A 19,895-nucleotide genomic window follows, 5' to 3' on the forward strand; every position below is an offset into this window, starting at 1 on the left:
CTCAGTCCTTCCCCAGTCCTCCCTCAGTCCTTCCCCAGCCCTCCCTCAGTCCTCCCTCAGTCCTCCCCCAGTCCTCCCCCAGTCCTCCCTCAGTCCTCGCGGTCCTTCCCCAGTCCTCCCTCAGTCCTTCCCCAGTCCTCCCTCAGTCCTTCCCCAGCCCTCCCTCAGTCCTCCTTCAGTCCTCCCTCAGTCCTTCCCCAGTCCTCCCTCAGTCCTTCCCCAGCCCTCCCTCAGTCCTCCCTCAGTCCTCCCCCAGTCCTCCCCCAGTCCTTCCCCAGTCTTCCCTCAGTCCTCCCCCAGTCCTCCCTCAGTCCGCCGCCAGTCCTCCCCCAGTCCTCCCTCAGTCCTCCCCCAGTCCTCCCTCAGTCCGCCCCAAGTCCGCCCCCAGTCCTCCCCCAGTCCTCCCTCAGTCCTCCCCCGTCCTCCCCCAGTCCTCCCTCAGTCCTCCCCAAGTCCTCCCCCAGTCGTCCCCCAGTCCTCCCCCAGTCCTCCCCCAGTCCTCCCTCAGTCCTCCCTCAGTCCTCCCTCAGTCCTCCCCCTGTCCTTCCTCAGTCCTCCCTCAGTCCTTCCCCAGTCCACCCTCAATCCTTCCCCAGCCCTTCCTCAGTCCACCCTCAGTCCTTCCTCAGTCCTCCCCCAATCCTTCCCCAGTCCTCGCTCAGTCCTTCCCCAGTCCTCCCTCAATCCTTCCCCAGCCCTCCCTCAGTCCTCCCTCAGTCCTCCCTCAGTCCTCCCCCAGTCCTCCCCCAATCCTCCCTCAGTCCTCCCCCAGTCCTCCCCCAGTCCTCCCTCAGTCCTCCCCCAGCCATCTCTCAGTCCTCCCTCAGTCCTCCCCCAGTCCTCCCCCAGTCATCACCCAGTCCTCCCTCAGTCCTCCCCCAGTCCTTCCCCAGTCCTCCCTCGGTCCTCTCTCAGTCCTCCCCCAGTTCTCCCTCAGTCCTCCCCCAGTCCTCCCTCAGTCTTCCCCCAGTCCTCCCTCAGTCCTCCCCCAGTCCTCCCCCAAGTCCTCCCCCAGTCCTCCCTCAGTCCTCCCACAGTCCTCCCTCAGTCCTCCCCCAGTCCTCCCCCAGTCCTTCCCCAGTCCTTCCCCAGTCCTCCCCAAGTCCTCCCTCAGTCCCACCCCAGTCCTCCCCCAGTCCTTCCCCAGTCCTTCCCCAGTCCTCCCTTAGTCCTCCCCCAGTCCTCCCCCAGTCCTCCCTCAGTCCTTCCTCAGTCCTCCCCCAATCGTTCCCCAGCCCTCCCTCAGTCCTCCCCCAGTCCTCCCCCAGTCCTCCCTCAGTCCTCCCCCAGTCCGCCCTCAGTCCTCCCCGAGTCCTTCCCCAGTCCTCCTTCAGTCCTCCCCCAGTCCTCCCTCAGTCCTCCCCGAGTCCTTCCCCAGTCCTCCCCCAGTCCTTCCTCAGTCCTCCCCCAGTCCTCCCCCAGTCCTCCCTCAGTCCTTCACCAGTCCTCCCCCAGTCCTCCCCCAGTCCTCCCTCAGTCCTCCCCCAGTCCTCCCCCAGTCCTCCCTCAGTCCTCCCCCAGTCCTCCCCCAGTCCTCCCTCAGTCCTCGCGGTCCTTCCCCAGTCCTCCCTCAGTCCTTCCCCAGTCCTCCCTCAGTCCTTCCCCAGCTCTCCCTCAGTCCTCCTTCAGTCCTCCCTCAGTCCTTCCCCAGTCCTCCCTCAGTCCTTCCCCAGCCCTCCCTCAGTCCTCCCTCAGTCCGCCCCCAGTCCTCCCCCAGTCCTCCCTCAGTCCTCCCCCAGTCCTCCCTCAGTCCGCCCCCAGTCCGCCCCCAGTCCTCCCCCAGTCCTCCCTCAGTCCTCCCCCTGTCCTCCCCCAGTCCTCCCTCAGTCCTCCCCAAGTCCTCCCCCAGTCGTCCCTCAGTCCTCCCCCAGTCCTCCCCCAGTCATCCCTCAGTCCTCCCTCAGTCCTCCCTCAGTCCTCCCTCAGTCCTCCCCCTGTCCTTCCCCAGTCCTCCCTCAGTCCTTCCCCAGTCCACCCTCAATCCTTCCCCAGCCCTTCCTCAGTCCACCCTCAGTCCTTCCTCAGTCCTCCCCCAATCCTTCCCCAGTCCTCGCTCAGTGCTTCCCCAGTCCTCCCTCAATCCTTCCCCAGCCCTCCCTCAGTCCTCCCTCAGTCCTCCCTCAGTCCTCCCCCAGTCCTCCCCCAATCCTCCCTCAGTCCTCCCCCAGTCCTCCCCCAGTCCTCCCTCAGTCCTCCCCCAGCCATCCCTCAGTCCTCCCTCAGTCCTCCCCCAGTCCTCCCCCAGTCATCACCCAGTCCTCCCTCAGTCCTCCCCCAGTCCTTCCCCAGTCCTCCCTCGGTCCTCTCTCAGTCCTCCCCCAGTTCTCCCTCAGTCCTCCCCCAGTCCTCCCTCAGTCTTCCCCCAGTCCTCCCTCAGTCCTCCCCCAGTCCTCCCCCAGTCCTCCCCCAGTCCTCCCTCAGTCCTCCCACAGTCCTCCCTCAGTCCTCCCCCAGTCCTCCCCCGGTCCTTCCCCAGTCCTTCCCCAGTCCTCCCCCAGTCCTCCCTCAGTCCCACCCCAGTCCTCCCCCAGTCCTTCCCCAGTCCTTCCCCAGTCCTCCCTTAGTCCTCCCCCAGTCCTCCCCCAGTCCTCCCTCAGTCCTCCCTTAGTCCTCCCCGAGTCCTTCCCCAGTCCTTCCCCAGTCCTCCCTCAATCCTTCCCCAGCCCTTCCTCAGTCCTCCCTCAGTCCTTCCTCAGTCCCCCCCTATCCTTCCCCAGTCCTCCCTCAGTCCTTCCCCATTCCTCCCTCAATCCTTCCCCAGCCCTCCCTCAGTCCTCCCTCAGTCCACCCCAGTCCTCCCCCAGTCCTCCCTCAGTCCTCCCCCAGTCCTCCCCCAGTCCTCCCTCTGTCCTTCCCCAGTCCTCCCTCAGTCCTTCCCCAGCCCTCCCCCAGTCCTCCCCCAGTCCTCCCCCAAGCATTCCCCAGTCCTCCCTCAGTCCTCCCCCAGTCCTTCCCCAGTCCTCCCTCGGTCCTCCCTCAGTCCTCCCCCAGTTCACCCTCAGTCCTCCCCCAGCCCTCCCTCAGTCCTCCCCCAGTCCTCCCTCAGTCCTCCCCGAGTCCTTCCCCAGTCCTCCCCCAGTCCTCCCTCAGTCCTCCCCCAGTCCTCCCCCAGTCCTTCCCCAGTCCTTCCCCAGTCCTCCCTCAGTCCTCCCCCAGTCCTCCCCCAGTCCTCCCTCAGTCCTCCCTTAGTCCTCCCTTAGTCCTCCCCGAGTCCTTCCCCAGTCGTCCCCCAGTCCTCCCCCAGTCCTCCCCCAGTCCTCCCCCAGTCCTCCCTCAGTCCTCCCTTAGTCCTCCCCGAGTCCTTCCCCAGTCCTCCCCCAGTCCTCCCCCAGTCCTCCCCCAGTTCTCCCTCAGTCCTCCCCAGTCCTCCCTCAATCCTCTCCCAGTCCTCCCTCAGTCCTCCCCCAGTCCTCCCCCAGTCCTCCACCAGTCCTCCCTCAGTCCTCCCACAGTCCTCCCTCAGTCCTCCCCCAGTCCTCCCCCGGTCCTTCCCCAGTCCTTCCCCAGTCCTCCCCCAGTCCTCCCTCAGTCCCACCCCAGTCCTCCCCCAGTCCTTCCCCAGTCCTTCCCCAGTCCTCCCTTAGTCCTCCCCCAGTCCTCCCCCAGTCCTCCCTCAGTCCTCCCTTAGTCCTCCCCGAGTCCTTCCCCAGTCCTTCCCCAGTCCTCCCTCAATCCTTCCCCAGCCCTTCCTCAGTCCTCCCTCAGTCCTTCCTCAGTCCCCCCCTATCCTTCCCCAGTCCTCCCTCAGTCCTTCCCCATTCCTCCCTCAATCCTTCCCCAGCCCTCCCTCAGTCCTCCCTCAGTCCACCCCAGTCCTCCCCCAGTCCTCCCTCAGTCCTCCCCCAGTCCTCCCCCAGTCCTCCCTCTGTCCTTCCCCAGTCCTCCCTCAGTCCTTCCCCAGCCCTCCCCCAGTCCTCCCCCAGTCCTCCCCCAAGCATTCCCCAGTCCTCCCTCAGTCCTCCCCCAGTCCTTCCCCAGTCCTCCCTCGGTCCTCCCTCAGTCCTCCCCCAGTTCACCCTCAGTCCTCCCCCAGCCCTCCCTCAGTCCTCCCCCAGTCCTCCCTCAGTCCTCCCCGAGTCCTTCCCCAGTCCTCCCCCAGTCCTCCCTCAGTCCTCCCCCAGTCCTCCCCCAGTCCTTCCCCAGTCCTTCCCCAGTCCTCCCTCAGTCCTCCCCCAGTCCTCCCCCAGTCCTCCCTCAGTCCTCCCTTAGTCCTCCCTTAGTCCTCCCCGAGTCCTTCCCCAGTCGTCCCCCAGTCCTCCCCCAGTCCTCCCCCAGTCCTCCCCCAGTCCTCCCTCAGTCCTCCCTTAGTCCTCCCCGAGTCCTTCCCCAGTCCTCCCCCAGTCCTCCCCCAGTCCTCCCCCAGTTCTCCCTCAGTCCTCCCCAGTCCTCCCTCAATCCTCTCCCAGTCCTCCCTCAGTCCTCCCCCAGTCCTCCCCCAGTCCTCCACCAGTCCTCCCTCAGTCCTCCCTCAGTCCTCCCTCAGTCCTCCCCCAGTCCTCCCCCAGTCCTTCCCCAGTCCTTCCCCAGTCCTCCCCCAGTCCTCCCTCAGTCCTCCCCCAGTCTTCCCCCAGTCCTCCCCCAGTCCTCCCTCAGTCCTCCCCGAGTCCTTCCCCAGTCCTTCCCCAGTCCTCCCCCAGTCCACCTTCAGTCCTCCCTCAGTCCTCCCCAAGTCCTCCCCCAGTCCTCCCTTAGTCCTCCCCCAGTCCTCCCTCAGTCCTCCCTCAGTCCTCCCTCAGTCCTCCCTCAGTCCTCCCCCAGTCCTCCCCCAGTCGTCAAATGAAAATCCTGGAAATATTCAGCCAATCAAGAGAAACAGAGTCAACATTCATGACCAAGGTGTTACACCACAAATGAGGAGAGCTCAAAATAGAAGAGGATTTAAGCGAGTGAGAGGGGGAGAGTTTACATTTGGAATTTTGAGTATTGACAAGAACAGAGCATGGTGACTCGAATAAATGTGTGAAACTGAATGGTTAGGATTTGGGATGTTCTGACTGATTCAATAGAAACTTGCAAAGAAACAACTTGACTAGTTTGTTAATGAAAAACAAAAGAACTGTGGATGCTGTAAATCAGAAACAAAACCAGAATTAACTGGTAAAGCTCAGCATCTGTGGAGAGAAATCAGAAATCAGCTCTGAAGAAGGGTTACCGGACTGGAAACACTAACTGATTTTCCTCGACAGATGACAATAGACAATAGACAATAGACAATAGGTGCAGGAGTAGGCCATTCTGTCCTTCGAGCCAGCACCACCATTCAATATGATCATGGCTGATCATCCTTAATCAGTATCCTGTTCCTGCCTTATCTCCATAACCCTTGATCCCACTATCCTTGAGAGCTCTATCCAACTCTTTCTTAAATGAATCCAGAGACTGGGTCTCCACTGCCCTCTGGGGAAAAGCATTCCACACAGCCACCACTCTCTGGGTGAAGAAGTTTCTCCTCATTTCTGTCCTAAATGGTCTACCCCGTATTTTTAAGCTGTGCCCTCTGGTTCGGCACTCACCCATCAGTGGAAACATGTTTCCTGCTGCCAGAGTGTCCAATCCTTTAATAATCTTATACGTCTCAATCAGATCCCCTCTCAGTCTTCTAAACTCAAGGGTATATAAGCCCAGTCGCTCCAGTCTTTCAGCGTAAGGTAATCCCGCCATTCCAGGAATTGACCTCATGAACCTACGCTGCACTCCCTCAATAGCCAGAATGTCTTTCCTCAAATTTGGAAACCAGAACTGCACACAGTACTCCAGGTGTGTTCTCACCAGGGCCCTGTACAGCTGCAGAAGTACCTCTTTGCTTCTATACTCAATCCCTCTTGTTATGAAGGCCAGCATGCTATTAGCCTTCTTCACTACCTGCTGTACCTGCATGCTTACCTTCATTGACTGGAGTACAAGAACACCCAGCTCTCTGTACTGCCCCTTTACCTAAATTGATTCCTGCAGCTTGACTCTGCAGTTTTTTCACCAACTTCTGTTTTTGTAACTAATTCCTTAGTTGCAGGGCTATCCTAAGGAAGAAGATGGGGGCAGATTTAATTCGATTCATTGAGGGATGTGGATATACGTTTGCTGGCTCAGCTGGAAGGTTCGTTTTCAGATGTTTCATCACCACACGAGGTAACATCTTCAGTGAGCCTCTGAATGAAGCACTGGTGGTGTAGCCCACTTTCTATACATACATTTGAGTTTCCTAGGGTTGGTGATGTCATTTCCTGTGGTGACATAATTTCTTATAGTGATGTCATTTCCTGTTCTTTTTCTCCAGGGCTGGTAAATGGGATCCAAGTCAATGTGTTTGTTGATGGAGTTCTGGTTGGAATGCCATGCCTATAGGAATTATTGAGCATGTCTCTGTTTGGCTTGTCCTAGGATGGATGTGTTGGCCCAGTTGAAGTGGTGTCCTTCCTCATCTACATGTGAGGATACTAGTGAGAGTATCATGTCATTTGTTTTGGCTAATTGATGCTCATGTGTCCTGCTGGCTAGTTTTCTGCATTTGTCCAATGAAGTATTGCCATCGTTCTTGCAAGGTATGTTTTGCAAAGTTAACTGAATCAGACAGTACAGAAGAGACCTTTCAGTCCATCAATTCTGTAATGGTGAGTAAATCTACACTAGTGCTACCTTCCAGTACAAAGCCAGTAACTTGGAATTGCTGATTTGTTTTGATTTGATTATTGTCACATGTTCTGAGATACAGATTCTTTTGCATGTTATCCAAGCAAATTATAACGTACATAAGTATATCAGGGTAATGCAGGGTATAGTGTTACAGCAACAGGGAAAGTGCAGAGAAAGTTCGATTTTAATATATAAGATGTCCATTCAAAAGTCTGATAATGCCTGATAACATATGTGGGAAGTAAGTGTTCTTAAACCTGTGCTTTCAAACTTTTGTATCTTTTGCTCGACAGAAGAGAATGGGAAAGAGTATAACTGGGTTGGGAGGGGTCTTTGATGGATGTGAACTGCTTTCGTGAGGCAGCAGGAAATATAAACAGAGTCAAATGTTATGACATTTCAAATGCTTTTTAAAGGTTTTAAAGATTGTGAGCTGTGATGTTCCCTGGTTTAACTACAGTGCAGTGCTTTCACCTTCTGGATGGAAAAGGTTTTCCTTAAATCCCTTCAAAGCCTTCTGCCTTTCACCTTAAAATTATTCGCCCCTTGTTATTAACCCTTCGATTAAAGGGAACTGCTGCTTTCTATTCACCCTGTCCATGCCCCTCAACCTTATACATCTCAATCAGATGCCCCCCAGCCTTCTCAGCTCCAAAGAAATCAGCGTGAGCTTATTCAGCCTCTTTTCATAGCTGCCGTTCCCCATTCCAGACAGCATCCTTGAATTTAACGAGGAGGTGTTGGCCTAGCAATATGATTACTGGACTGTAATCCAGAAACCCAGGTCATGTTCTGGGGACTCGGGTTTGAATCCCACAACAGATGGTGAAATTTGAATTCAATCAAAAGCTGGAATTAAGATGACCATAATTTGATTGATTGTCAGAAATTGGTGTTTGCTAATGCCCTTCAGGGAAAGAAATCTGCCACCCTTACCTGGTCTAGCCTACTTGTGACTCCAGACCCACAGCAACATAGTTAACTGTTAGCTTACTCTCTGGGGCAGTAAGAGCCTCATCCCATGCATGAATTTTTAAACTTCTCCTCTGCACCCTCTCCAGTGCAATTACAACCTTTTTATAGCACGTTGACCACAACTAAACACATTCTCTGGCTGTGGCTTAACCAAAGTGCTGCACAGCTCCAACATCACCTCCCTGCTCTTATAATCTATACCACGACTGATAAATGTCCTGTATGCACCTGATCACAGGGATCTGTGGATAAGCATCCCAAGGTCCTTCGGTGTTCCTTCTCTGACCTTCCTGGTATGCTACTATTCAATGAGTGTTCCTTTGTTTGTTACTTCTTCCAAAGTGCATCATTTCACACTGATCAGGGTTAAATTCTAGCTGCCACTGAGCTGCACATCTGGCCAATCCCTTTATACCTTCCCCAGTGCCAGCAACCTGGCTGATCCTTTGAAAGAGTTCACACAAACTCAGTTTGTCGAATGGCCTCTTTGTGTTTCGTGCTGTAGAATACTTTGGAGCAGGGAGCAAGAGAAACACCTTTATCCAAGATGTTGTGAGACAGTAGGTGTCATTTTTAATGGTTGTTGATGCAGAAGGTTTAAATCAAAACTAAAATAGATCCAGTGGATGAACATCAAAGGGTTGAACAGAATGGTACAGATCTGGACAGTCAGGGATGTTTCCATGTGTAAAGGTTAAATACTGACATCTAATGATACAGCTCAATGTTCTGTTTTCTTGTTAAAACTCCTAAGCATTTTGAAATAAACTCTTTCACCCACAGTCAATATTTGACATTAAGAATAGATGCTGTTTCTCCTTCTGATTTCTGAATCCCGTCCTGTTCTGTGTATTACAGAGAAAGTTCACCATGAGATTGATGTCATGATTGGACAACACAAGGAGCCATCCTGGATGGGTCGTGTGAAACTGCCATACACCAACGCCGTGATCCATGAAGCTTTGAGACTTGGCAATGTCACCCCTTTGAACATTCCAAGGCAGACAACCAAGGATGTGCAGCTGAGGGGATACAGGATCCCAAAGGTGAAGACCCAATCATTGCTAAATACATGTGATAGAGTGTGGAAAGGATTGATTTGATGGTGTGTCATTGGATGAATGGGGTGATCTGAACTCTATGAATCAATGATAAAATACAGATTATCGATATCGATCTGGTTTTGAGAAAGAAGCTTCAATGTCTTAGTGCTGTCTTCTCACCTCAGAGTTTAGAAATTCAAACGACTTAATGTTGAACTCACTTTAAAAAAATAGCTTACAATGTTTTTACTCACTTTCAACAAGTAAATTTGAACAAAAACTTTAGGTCTGTTGTGAAACAAATTGTTACGTTAATCCTATGGAATGGTAGGACTGAGAAGAGAATGTGGAGTAAATTTACTCGAAAGTACAGGGTGATTCAGAGCGAGCAGAGAAATTAGACTTGTTCTTCCTGGATAACAAAGAATTAAGAAAAAGTTGAATAGAAAGGCAGGGTCCTGATAAGAAAATAGAGATCGTTTTCCAGTTTCAAGGGTAGCCAGGTATCAAAGACTAAAGACAATTGGTAAAAGAATGAAAGGCATATGTGGGGATATTTTCATGCAGTGATTTGTAACGCTTTGGAATTCATTACCTGAAAGATTGTTGGAAACAGATTCAAGAATGAATTGAAGAAATAATTGAAGACAAAATGTTTGGAAGGTTAAGGGTTAAACTTTAAGAGCGGGTTGAAGGAATGGTGTGAACTGAAAAGTTATTTCAATGTGCTGGCACACACATGATGGTTTAAATGTTGTCTCCAGTGCTATAAGATTCTGATCCTGTGAGAGTCCTCTGATTCTGATTCATGAGACATACAATTGACAGGAGACGAAACCTCACTGAACCTTCCAAAAGCTAATCCCACATATGGCAACATTATGTAAATATCACACTAACTGTTTAGTTTCATCATCCAGTTTTGCATTTCTGCACAGGTGGAGTAGACTTTACAATTTGAAGACACTGCTTCACGTGATTGGGGTTCACACCCTCCCTATTTTTAAATAAAAGCTGGAATCTTCAGTTAGGCAAAGATTGCCCCTCTACATGGACATTCAGTGCAGAGGAGGAATCTAACATCCATTTATTCAGAACTGCGCCAGATGCTCAATGTATCACTGAGAGCAAACAGTTTGCCTAATCTGTATTTTCAATGGATGAGCCCCTAATTATAAATAGTGACCCCAAGATCTGGATTTTCCCTTAACAAGAAACATACTCCCTACCCCATCACGACCCCTCAGAATTGTAAATCTTTCAGTCCAGTCACCTTCAAATCTTCCAGCCCCTGCCCTCGACCTCTTCATTTCCAACCGCCTCAACCTGTCGACCCCCCTCCCCCACTCCAACCTCTCACCCTCACAACGCGCAGCCCTCCAATCCCTCTGCTCCAATCTTGATCTCACCATCAAGCCAGCGGATAAAGGGGGCGCAGTGGTAGTCTGGCGCACTGACCTCTACACTGCTGAAGCCAGACGCCAACTCGAGGACACCACTTCCTACTGCCCCCTCGACCATGACCCCACCCCCCATCACCAAACCATCATCTCCCAGACCATACAGAACCTCATCACCTCAGGAGATCTCCCACCCACAGCTTCCAACCTCATAGTCCGGGAACCCCGCACTGCCCGGTTCTACCTCCTTCCCAAGATCCACAAGCCTGACCACCCTGGGCGACCCATTGTCTCAGCATGCTCCTGCCCCACCGAACTCATCTCTACCTACCTCGACACTGTCCTATCCCCCCTTGTCCAGGAACTCCCCACATACGTTCGAGACACCACCCAAGCCCTCCACCTCCTCCAAGACTTCCGTTTCCCCGGCCCCCAATGCCTCATCTTCACCATGGATATCCAATCCCTCTACACCTCCATCCGCCATGACCAGGGCCTCCAAGCCCTCCGTTTTTTCCTCTCCTGATGTCCCCAACAGTACCCCTCCACCGACACTCTCATTCATTTGGCCGAACTGGTCCTTACCCTTAACAATTTCTCCTTTGAATTCTCCCACTTCTTCCAGACCAAAGGGGTAGCCATGGGCACACGTATGGGCCCCAGCTATGCCTGTCTCTTTGTTGGCTACGTAGAGCAGTTGATCTTCCGTAATTACACCAGCACCACTCCCCACCTCTTCCTCCGTTACATTGATGACTGCATTGGCGCCACCTCGTGCTCCCGCGAGGAGGTTGAGCAATTCATCAACTTCACCAACACATTCCACCCTGACCTTAAATTTACCTGGACCATCTCTGACACCTCCCTCCCCTTCCTGGATCTCTCCATCTCCATCAGTGACGACCGACTTGACACTGACATTTTTTTACAAACCCACCGACTCCCACAGCTACCTGGATTACACCTCTTCCCACCCTACCTCTTGCAAAAATGCCATCCCGTATTCCCAATTCCTCCGCCTCCGCCGTATCTGCTCCCAGGAGGAGCAGTTCCACCACAGAACACACCAGATGGCCTCCTTCTTTAGAGACCGCAATTTCCCTTCCCACGTGGTTAAAGATGCCCTCCAACGCATCTCGTCCACATCCCGCACCTCCGCCCTCAGACCCCACCCCTCCAACCCTAACAAGGACAGAATGCCCCTGGTGCTCACCTTCCACCCTACCAATCTTTGCATAAACCAAATCATCCGCCGACATTTCCGCCACCTCCAAAAAGACCCCACCACCAGGGATATATTTCCCTCACCACCCCTTTCCGCCTTCTGCAAAGACCGTTCCCTCCGTGACTACCTGGTCAGGTCCACTCCCCCCTACAACCCACCCTCCCATTCTGGCACTTTCCCCTGCCACCGCAGGAACTGTAAAACCTGTGCCCACACCTCCTCCCTCACCTCTATCCAAGGCCCTAAAGGAGCTTTCCACATCCATCAAAGTTTTACCTGCACATCCACCAATATCATTTATTGTATCCGTTGCTCCCGATGCGGTCTCCTCTACATTGGGGAGACTGGGCGCCTCCTAGCACAGCGCTTTAGGGAACATCTCCGAGACACCCGCACCAATCAACCAAACCGCCCCGTGGCTCAACATTTCAACCCCCGCCTCCCACTCTGCCGAGGATATGGAGGTCATGGGCCTCCTTCACTGCCGCTCCCTCACCACCAGACGCCTGGAGGAAGAACGCCTCATCTTCCCCCTCGGAACACTTCAACCCCAGGGCATCAATGTGGACTTCAACAGTTTCCTCATTTCCCCTTCCCCCACCTCACCCTAGTTCCAAACATCCAGCTCAGCACTGTCCCCATGACTTGTCCGGACTTGTCCTACCTGCCTATCTCCTTTTCCACCTATCCACTCCACCCTCTCCTCCCTGACCTATCACCTTCATTTTCTTCCCCACTGACCTATTGTACTCTATGTTACTCTCTCCCCACCCCCACCCTCCTCTAGCTTATCTCTCCACGCTTCAGGCTCACTGCCTTTATTCCTGATGAAGGGCTTTTGCCCGAAACGTCGATTTTGCTGCTCGTCGGATGCTGCCTGAATTGCTGTGCTCTTCCAGCACCACTGATCCAGAATCTGGTTTCCAGCATCTGCAGTCATTGTTTTTACCACCTTGAATACAAGTCCAACCTGCTGAACAGGTTGAGGAGAAACATAGGTTAAATCAAAAAGAATTACAGGCCCAGCCTGTTCAACCTTTCCTCACAAGACAACTTACTCTTTACAGATATTAGACAAGCAAACCTTCTCTGAATTGTGTCCAATGCATTTCATTCCTCCTTCAATAGAATACTATAGTCTATTCACAGAGGTGTACTGTAAAACCAAAACATAACCTGCTTAACTTTGTGTTCAATTCTCCTCACAATAAACAATTACATTCTCAGAACTCCAACAGGTTTAGCCCAATGAGTTTATTTGAAATCACAAGCTTTTGGAGCGCTGCTCCTTGATCAGGTGAATACTGGCACCTCTACATCATGGCTATCAATAACATTCTATTACCTTTCCTAATTGCAAATAGCCCCTGCATACTAACCATTGCATGAAGGCACTCAGATCCGGATGGCACGGTGGCTCAGTGGTTAGCACTGCTGTCTCACAGCGCTAGGGACCTGGGTTTGATTCCAGCCTCGGGGCGACTGACTGTGTGGAGTTTGCACATTCTCCCCGTGTCTGCGTGGGTTTCCTCCGGGTGCTCCGGTTTCCTCCCACAATCCAAAGATGTGCAGGTCAGGTGAATTGGCCATGCTAAACTGCCTGTAGTGTTCAGGGATGTGTGGGTTAGGTGCGTTAGTCAGGGGCAAATATAGGTAGGGCAATGGGTCTGGGTGAGTCACTCTTTGGAGGGGCTAGCAGAGACTTGTTGGGCTGAAGGACCCATTTCTACACTGTTGGGAATCTATTTTTTTTTTGCATATCAGAGCTGTGAAATCTCTCACCATTTAAATAAATACATGTTTATTGTTCCTGTCAAAATGGACAATTGCATATTTTAAATTCCATTGTCACATCTTCGGCACTCACAATTTACTACGTTTTTAACCTCCTTGTATCCTTTTAACAATTGAATTTCCCACCTGGCTTTGCATCAACAGCAAATTTAGCTGCCACACTTTTTGTTCTTCATATGCAGAGGAACCTCGCTTATCCGAAGGACATGGGCAGGAGTATTTCATTCGGTTAATTGAATGCTGGATAACGTATTTAGCCAAGCCTCGGGACCTTGCCATCTTGTTCGGATAATCCAAAATTCAGTTAATCAAATACTGGATAATCGAGGTTCCTCTGTAAATTGTAAATAGTTGAGTTCCTGCACCCCTTATTCCATGAGCTTTTATTTTTCGCAGTAACATTGGATGTAGATCTTATGAAATGCCTGCTGGAAATCTAAATGTGCTTACCTCCATTTGTTAGTCTTTATCCACAGAATGTGTTACCTCCTTAATGAGCTCTGCCAGACTGGTCCAACCCTGATTTAATTTCACAAAAGTTGACTCGGGTTGATTACCTTGAACATATCCAAATGTGAGAGAAAGGGAGGACTGCAGATGCTGGAGATCAGAGTCGAGAGTGTGGCGCTGGATAAGCACAGCAAGGTCAGACAGCATCCGAGGAGCAGGAAAATCGATGTTTCCAGCATAAGCCCTTCATCAGGAATGGGCTTCCTGTTGAGGGGCTAATGTCCGAAATGTCGACTCTCCTGCGCCTCGGATGCTGTCTGACCTGCTGTGCTTTTCCAGCACTACTCTCGACACCTATTCAAATGCATTTGTTCTTACATCGTTAATGTTTTCCCTACGACAGAGGTCAGGTTAACTTGCCTAATTTTTTTGTTTTTTGAATAAATATGTTACACTCCTTATGTCCTAATCTAACGGGACCGTTCCTGAATCAAGGGAGTTTTGGAAAATTAAAACAAATACATCAACTACCTCAGTAGACACTTCATCTAAGACCCTCGGATGGAATCCATTAGCACCCAAACACTTGTCAGACCCCAACTCCATGTGTCTCTGATGATTAATATTTTGAGTTCTGCCTTTCGTTCCATTTCCTGATTTACAGATAATTCTGGAATGTTACTTATCTTAATCAGGGCACCACAGTCATCCCCTCTCTGACTGGTGTGCTGTTTGATGGGAAACATTGGAAATCACCAAACAGCTTTAACCCCAACCGATATCTGGCTGAAAACGGACAGTTCCATCAAGTAGATGCACATCTTCCATTCTCGACAGGTATGTGAGAGAGAGTGCATTGGATGATTATCTGGATAGAAATAATGTGCAGGGGTATGGGGAGAAAGCAGGAGGTTGGCATTGGTAGTGAGGCTCGTTTGAAGAGTTGGTGCAGACAAAATGAGCCAATTCACTGCCTTGTGCAGAATAACAGTCCCATGATTCTGTGATATGTAGAGAATGAGAAAAAAATCATAAGCAACAGATAATTCAGGAAGTGAGATCCTGTATCTGTGGTTTCTTTGTATTGAGGTGGAGAGTGCAAACAACTGGAAACCAGACATTAGCGAATGGGACTTCACAGCTTACAGCTTTATAGAAGTCACATTTGGTTCAGAGTGCTTGCTGTGTCCACAGGGCCTGCCAAAACTGCTGGGCATTTCCAACAATTTCTCTTTACATTTCAGATTTCCCGCATCAGTAATAATTTACTTAGAGGAAAGAAACACCTAAACTAGGAGCCTGCCCCATCATTCAATAGGGTCGTGATTGATTCTGTAGCTCAGTGCCGCTTTCTCTACATATCTCTTCATGCCTTTTGTATTAGAAATTGATACATCTTTTTCTTGAATACATTCAGGAGCTTAGTCTCTTTAGACTCCTTGGTAAAGAATTCTACAGATTCACCACCTTGAGTGAAAAGATATCTCTTCATCTCTGTCTGAAACCGTGTCTCCCGAGATCCTGAGCCATAGCTCTGGCCTTCTGTGCCAGGGGAAACATTCTCTCTGCATTCAGTCCTGATATGTGTTAAAGATCTGGACCTTGGTGTGTAGGGGTGAACTTCAAAGTTTGCAGATGATACTAAAATTGGAAGAATTGTAAACTTTGAGGAAGACAGTATGGAACTATGAAAGTATCTTGATGAAATTGGTGGAGTACGCAGATAGGTGGAAGATGAGGCTCAGTGCAGAGAGTGTGAAGTGGTGCATGTGGTTGGCAGAACAGTGAAAGGCAGCGTGGAATCGGGATACAATTCTAAAGGGGGTGTGGGTCAGAGGGACCTCGATGTCTATGTCTATTTAAGGTCGCATACAGGGATTTTGGGGCTTGATACAGATTGAAAAGACTGGGGCAGTGGGATTGATGCACGATGGAAAGGGTGGAGCAGTGGGAATAATTGGGGAATTGATATACATTGAAGAGAGTGGGACACTGGGTTTGATACATTATAAAGAGAGTGGGGCAGTCAAATTAGTTTGGGGCTTGATACATGTGGAAGAGAGTGGGACATCTGGATGTTTTGGGGAGTGATAATCATTGAAGAGTGTGGGACAGTGGGGTGGGTTTGACAACGTTATACATTAAAGGGTGGGACAGTGGGGTGGGTTTGACAACGTTATACATTAAAGGGTGGGACAGTGGGGTGGGTTTGACAACGTTATACATTAAAGAGTGGGACAGTGGGGTGGGTTTGACAACGTTATACATTAAAGAGTGGGACAGTGGGGTGGGTTTGACAACGTTATACATTAAAGAGTGGGACAGTGGGGTGGGTTTGACAACGTTGTACATTAAAGAGTGGGACAGTGGGGTGGGTTTGACAACGTTGTACATTAAAGAGTGGGACAGTAGGGTGGGTTTGACAACGTTATACATTAAAGAGTGGGACAGTGGGGTGGGTTTGACAACGTTATACATTAAAGAGTGGGACAGTGGGGTGGGTTTGACGACGTTATACATTAAAGAGTGGGACAGTGGGTTTGAGCCATAATGATGTGGAGCAGTCAGATTAGTGTTGGGCTTGATACATGTTAAAAGGAGAGGGACTATGGGATTGGTTTGGGGATTGATACACATTGGAGAGTGGGTCAGTGGGATTTATACATGTTGAAGAGAGGCAAAGAATGGGATTGAGTTAGTAGAATTATAGAGTCATAAGAGGCTATTCAGCCCATCAAGTTAATACAGTTACTGGTAGGACGCTGAACAGCATTGATGTACAGAGGGATCTTGGGGTTCAAGTTTATAGCTCCCTGAAAGTGGCCATGCAAGTTGATAGGGTGGGAAAGAAGGTGTATGGCATGCTTTCCCTGATTGGTCAGGGAACTGAGTACAAGAATCAGGATGTTATGTTGCAGCTTTGATTAAGCCACACTTAGAGTATTGAGTTCAGTTCTGGGTCACCACATTACAGGAAGGATGTGGAGGCTTTGGAGAAGGTACAGAAGAGGTTTCCCAGGGTGCTGCCTGGAATCAAGGGTATGAGCTATAAGGAGAGGCTAGAGAAACTTGAGTTGTTTTCTCTGGAATGGCGGAGGCCAAGGGGAGATAGAAATTGAATAGAAAGGGGAAAGTTCGAAGGAGACGTGAGGGGCAGATTTTATTTACACAGAGAGTGGGAAGGGTCTGGAATGCTGTACCAGGGATCATGGTGGAGACCGATTCAATAAGAATGGAGGGATATGGACCATGGGCAGACAGAAGGGATTAATTTAATTTGACATCATGTTCGGCAGATTGTGGGCCGAAGGGCCCGTTCCTGTGCTGTACTGTTCTATGTTCTGTGTTAGCAAGGAGGACTTTGCAGGGTGAACAGGGCTGTTTCTGCCATTGTCTTTTCTGGAGCTTAGGTCAATATCATGTGATCCAGCAAGTTTCATTCTTTGAGACTTTGTAGAAACTGATACAACTGAATGGCTTGTGAGGCGATTTCAGAGAGCAATTGAGAGTCATTCATATTTGGTTGATTTGTATGTCCCTGTCAGGCAGGGAGGAAGTGATAAGGTAAGGGAACTGTGGTTTACGACAGAAATTACATCTCTTGCTAAGCGGAAGAAGGAGGCTTATGTGTTGATGAGGCAAGATGGTTCAGATGAGGTGATGGAGTGTTAAAGATCAGCCATGAAAGATGTAAAGAGAGAGTTAAGAAGAGCAAAGAGAGGGCACGAGCAGTCTTTAGCAAATAGATTAAAGGAGAACCCTAAAGCTTTCTATAGGTATGTGAGGAATAAAAGGATGATTAGGGTAGGAATAGGGCCAGTCAAAGACAGAAGTGGAAAGTTGTGTGTGGACCCTGTAGAGATCGGAGAGGTGCTAAACAAATATTTCTCATCTGTTTTCATTCAGAAAAAGGAGAATACTGTAGAGGAGAAGAATGAGATATGGGATATTAGACTAGAAAGAATTTAAGTTACTAAGGAGGAGGTGTTATCAATTCTCGGAGTGAAAGTAGTCAAGTCCCCTGGGCCGGATGGGATTTATCTGAGGATTCTCTGGGAAGCTAGGGAGGAGATAGCGGAGCGTTTGGCTTTGATATTTGAGTCGTCATTGTCTACAGGATTAATACCAGAGGATTGGAGGATTGCAAATGTGCCCTTGTTCAAGAAGGGCAGTAGAGATGACCCAGGTAATTATAGACCAGTGAGCCTTACTTCGATTGTAGGAAAGGTTTTGGAAAGGATTATAAGAGATAGGATTTATAATCATCTAGCAAGCAACAATTTGATTTCAGATAGTCAACATGGTTTCGTCAAGGGCTGGTCATGTCTCACAAATCTCACTGAGTTTTTTGAGAAGGTGACCAAGCATGTAGATGAGGGTAGGGAGTTGACATGGTATACATGGACTACAGTAAAGCCTTTGATAAGGTTCCACATGGTAGGCTGTTGGAGAAAATGCGGAGGCATGGAATTGAGGGTGATTTAGCAGTTTGGATTAGAAATTGGCTTTCTGAAAGAAGGCAGCGAGTGGTGGTTGATGGAAAATATTCAGCCTGGAGTCCGGTTACTAGTGGTGTGCCACAAGGATCTGTTTTGGGACCACTGCTGTTTGTCAATTTTATAAATGACTTGGGACGCAGACATAGGTGAATGGATTAGTAAATTTGCAGATGACACTAAAGTCGGTGGAGTAGTGGACAATTTGGAAGAGTAGGTAAAAACAATGACTGCAGATGCTGGAAACCAGATTCTGGATTAGTGGTGCTGGAAGAGCACAGCAGTTCAGGCAGCATCCGAGGAGCAGGAAAATTGACGTTTCGGGTAAAAACCCTTCATCTGTTTGGAAGAATGTTACAGGTTGCAGGGGGACTTGGATAAACTGCAGAATTGGGCTGAGAGGTGGCAAATGGAGTTCAATGCAGCTAAATGTGAGGTGATGCACTTTGGGAAGAATAACAGGAAGGCAGAGTACTGGGTCAATGGAAAGATTCTTGGTAGTGTGGATGTGCAGAGGGATCTTGGAGTCCATGTACATAGATCCCTGAAAGTTGCCACCCAGGTGGATAGTGCTGTTAAGAAGGCATATGGTGTGTTAGGTTTCATTGGTAGAGGGATTGAGTTCCAGAGCCGCAATATCATGCTGCAACTATACAGAACGCTAGTGCGGCCACACTTGGAATATTGTGGACAGTTCTGGTCGCCCCATTACAGGAAGGATGTGGAAGCATTGGAAAAGGTGCAGAGGAGATTTACCAGGATGTTGCCTGGTCTGGAGGGAAGGTCTTATGAGGAAAGGCTGAGAGACTTGGGTCTTTTCTCATTGGAAAGAAGAAGGCTAAGGGGGGATTTGATAGAGTCATACAAGGTGATCAGAGAATTAGATAGGGTAGACAGTGAAAGTCTTTTTCCTAGGATGATGACATCAGCTTGTACGAGGGGCACAACTACAAATTGAGGGGTGAGAGATTTAAGACAGATGTCAGAGGCAGGTTCTTTACACAGAGAGTGGTAAGGGCGTGGAAGGCCCTGCCTGCCAATGTCGTCAACTCAGCCACATTAGGGAGATTTAAACAATATTTGGATAAGCACATGGATGACGATGGGATAGTGTAGGGGGATGGGCTTAAATTAGTTCACAGATCGGTGCACCATCGAGGGCCAAAGGGCCTGTTCTGCGCTGTATTGTTCTATGTTCTATGGTTCTTTTACCAATTCCGTCACATCTATGCCTCCATATCCTCAAACCCTTCATTCATAGTGTCAAATAATCAAGAGACATGGGACAAAACTGTTTCATGCAATGAGTGCTTAATACTTGGAATCCACTCTAAATGTGGTGTAGACAGGTTCATTCAAAGTATTGGAAAGATAATTAGATTGTTCCTTTTCAGATAACTATGTGCAGGTTATGATGAGAAAATGCGATGATGGGATTAAGTGAATTGTTTATTTGCAGAGCTACAGCAGGCATGATGGACCAATGACCTTTTGCTGTAATGATTCCGTGATATTATGTAGAGGATATAGGGATTGGAAAAGGGACAAAGATGATTTATAAAGAGGATACCAGAACTGAAAGAAAATTTGAACAGCCTGGGCACCATTTATAAAAGAGAGGACTAGATGCGGTCAGCATGATGGTCAATTGTAGAAGAAACCAAAACTGGGCGCCCTTAATAAAATATAGTTGCAAACAAATCAAATAGGAAATTTGGGAGAAATTTCTGTAGGAAAGAGTGTTATGAGTGAGCTACTTGCAACTACAGGGGTTATTGGAGGTGCATAACTTGGATGTACTGGAGTGACTTGAATCAGGGTGAGAAGAGTTTTGTATAAAGCAGAAACATGAGGCATGGACCACTTGCTCTGAATGGACTAT

The 19,895-nt window shown here is 49.7% G+C and overlaps 1 protein-coding gene across 1 annotated transcript in view; it reads left to right on the forward strand.

Moving 5' to 3' along the window:
- LOC148142209 (cytochrome P450 2J1-like) overlaps positions 1-19,895 on the forward strand; it is a 192,196-nt gene that overhangs the window by 171,684 nt on the left and 617 nt on the right. The window contains exons 5-6 of the mRNA XM_087976985.1: positions 8,464-8,651; positions 14,213-14,354. Coding sequence (XP_087833111.1) covers positions 8,464-8,651; positions 14,213-14,354 — 330 coding nt within the window. The remainder of the gene's footprint in view (positions 1-8,463; positions 8,652-14,212; positions 14,355-19,895) is intronic.

This window comes from Chiloscyllium plagiosum, unplaced genomic scaffold (assembly GCF_037043375.1).
Source record: "Chiloscyllium plagiosum isolate Xiang-an unplaced genomic scaffold, Cpla_swu_hap1 HiC_scaffold_30, whole genome shotgun sequence".
In the NCBI taxonomy this organism is placed as follows: domain Eukaryota; kingdom Metazoa; phylum Chordata; class Chondrichthyes; order Orectolobiformes; family Hemiscylliidae; genus Chiloscyllium; species Chiloscyllium plagiosum.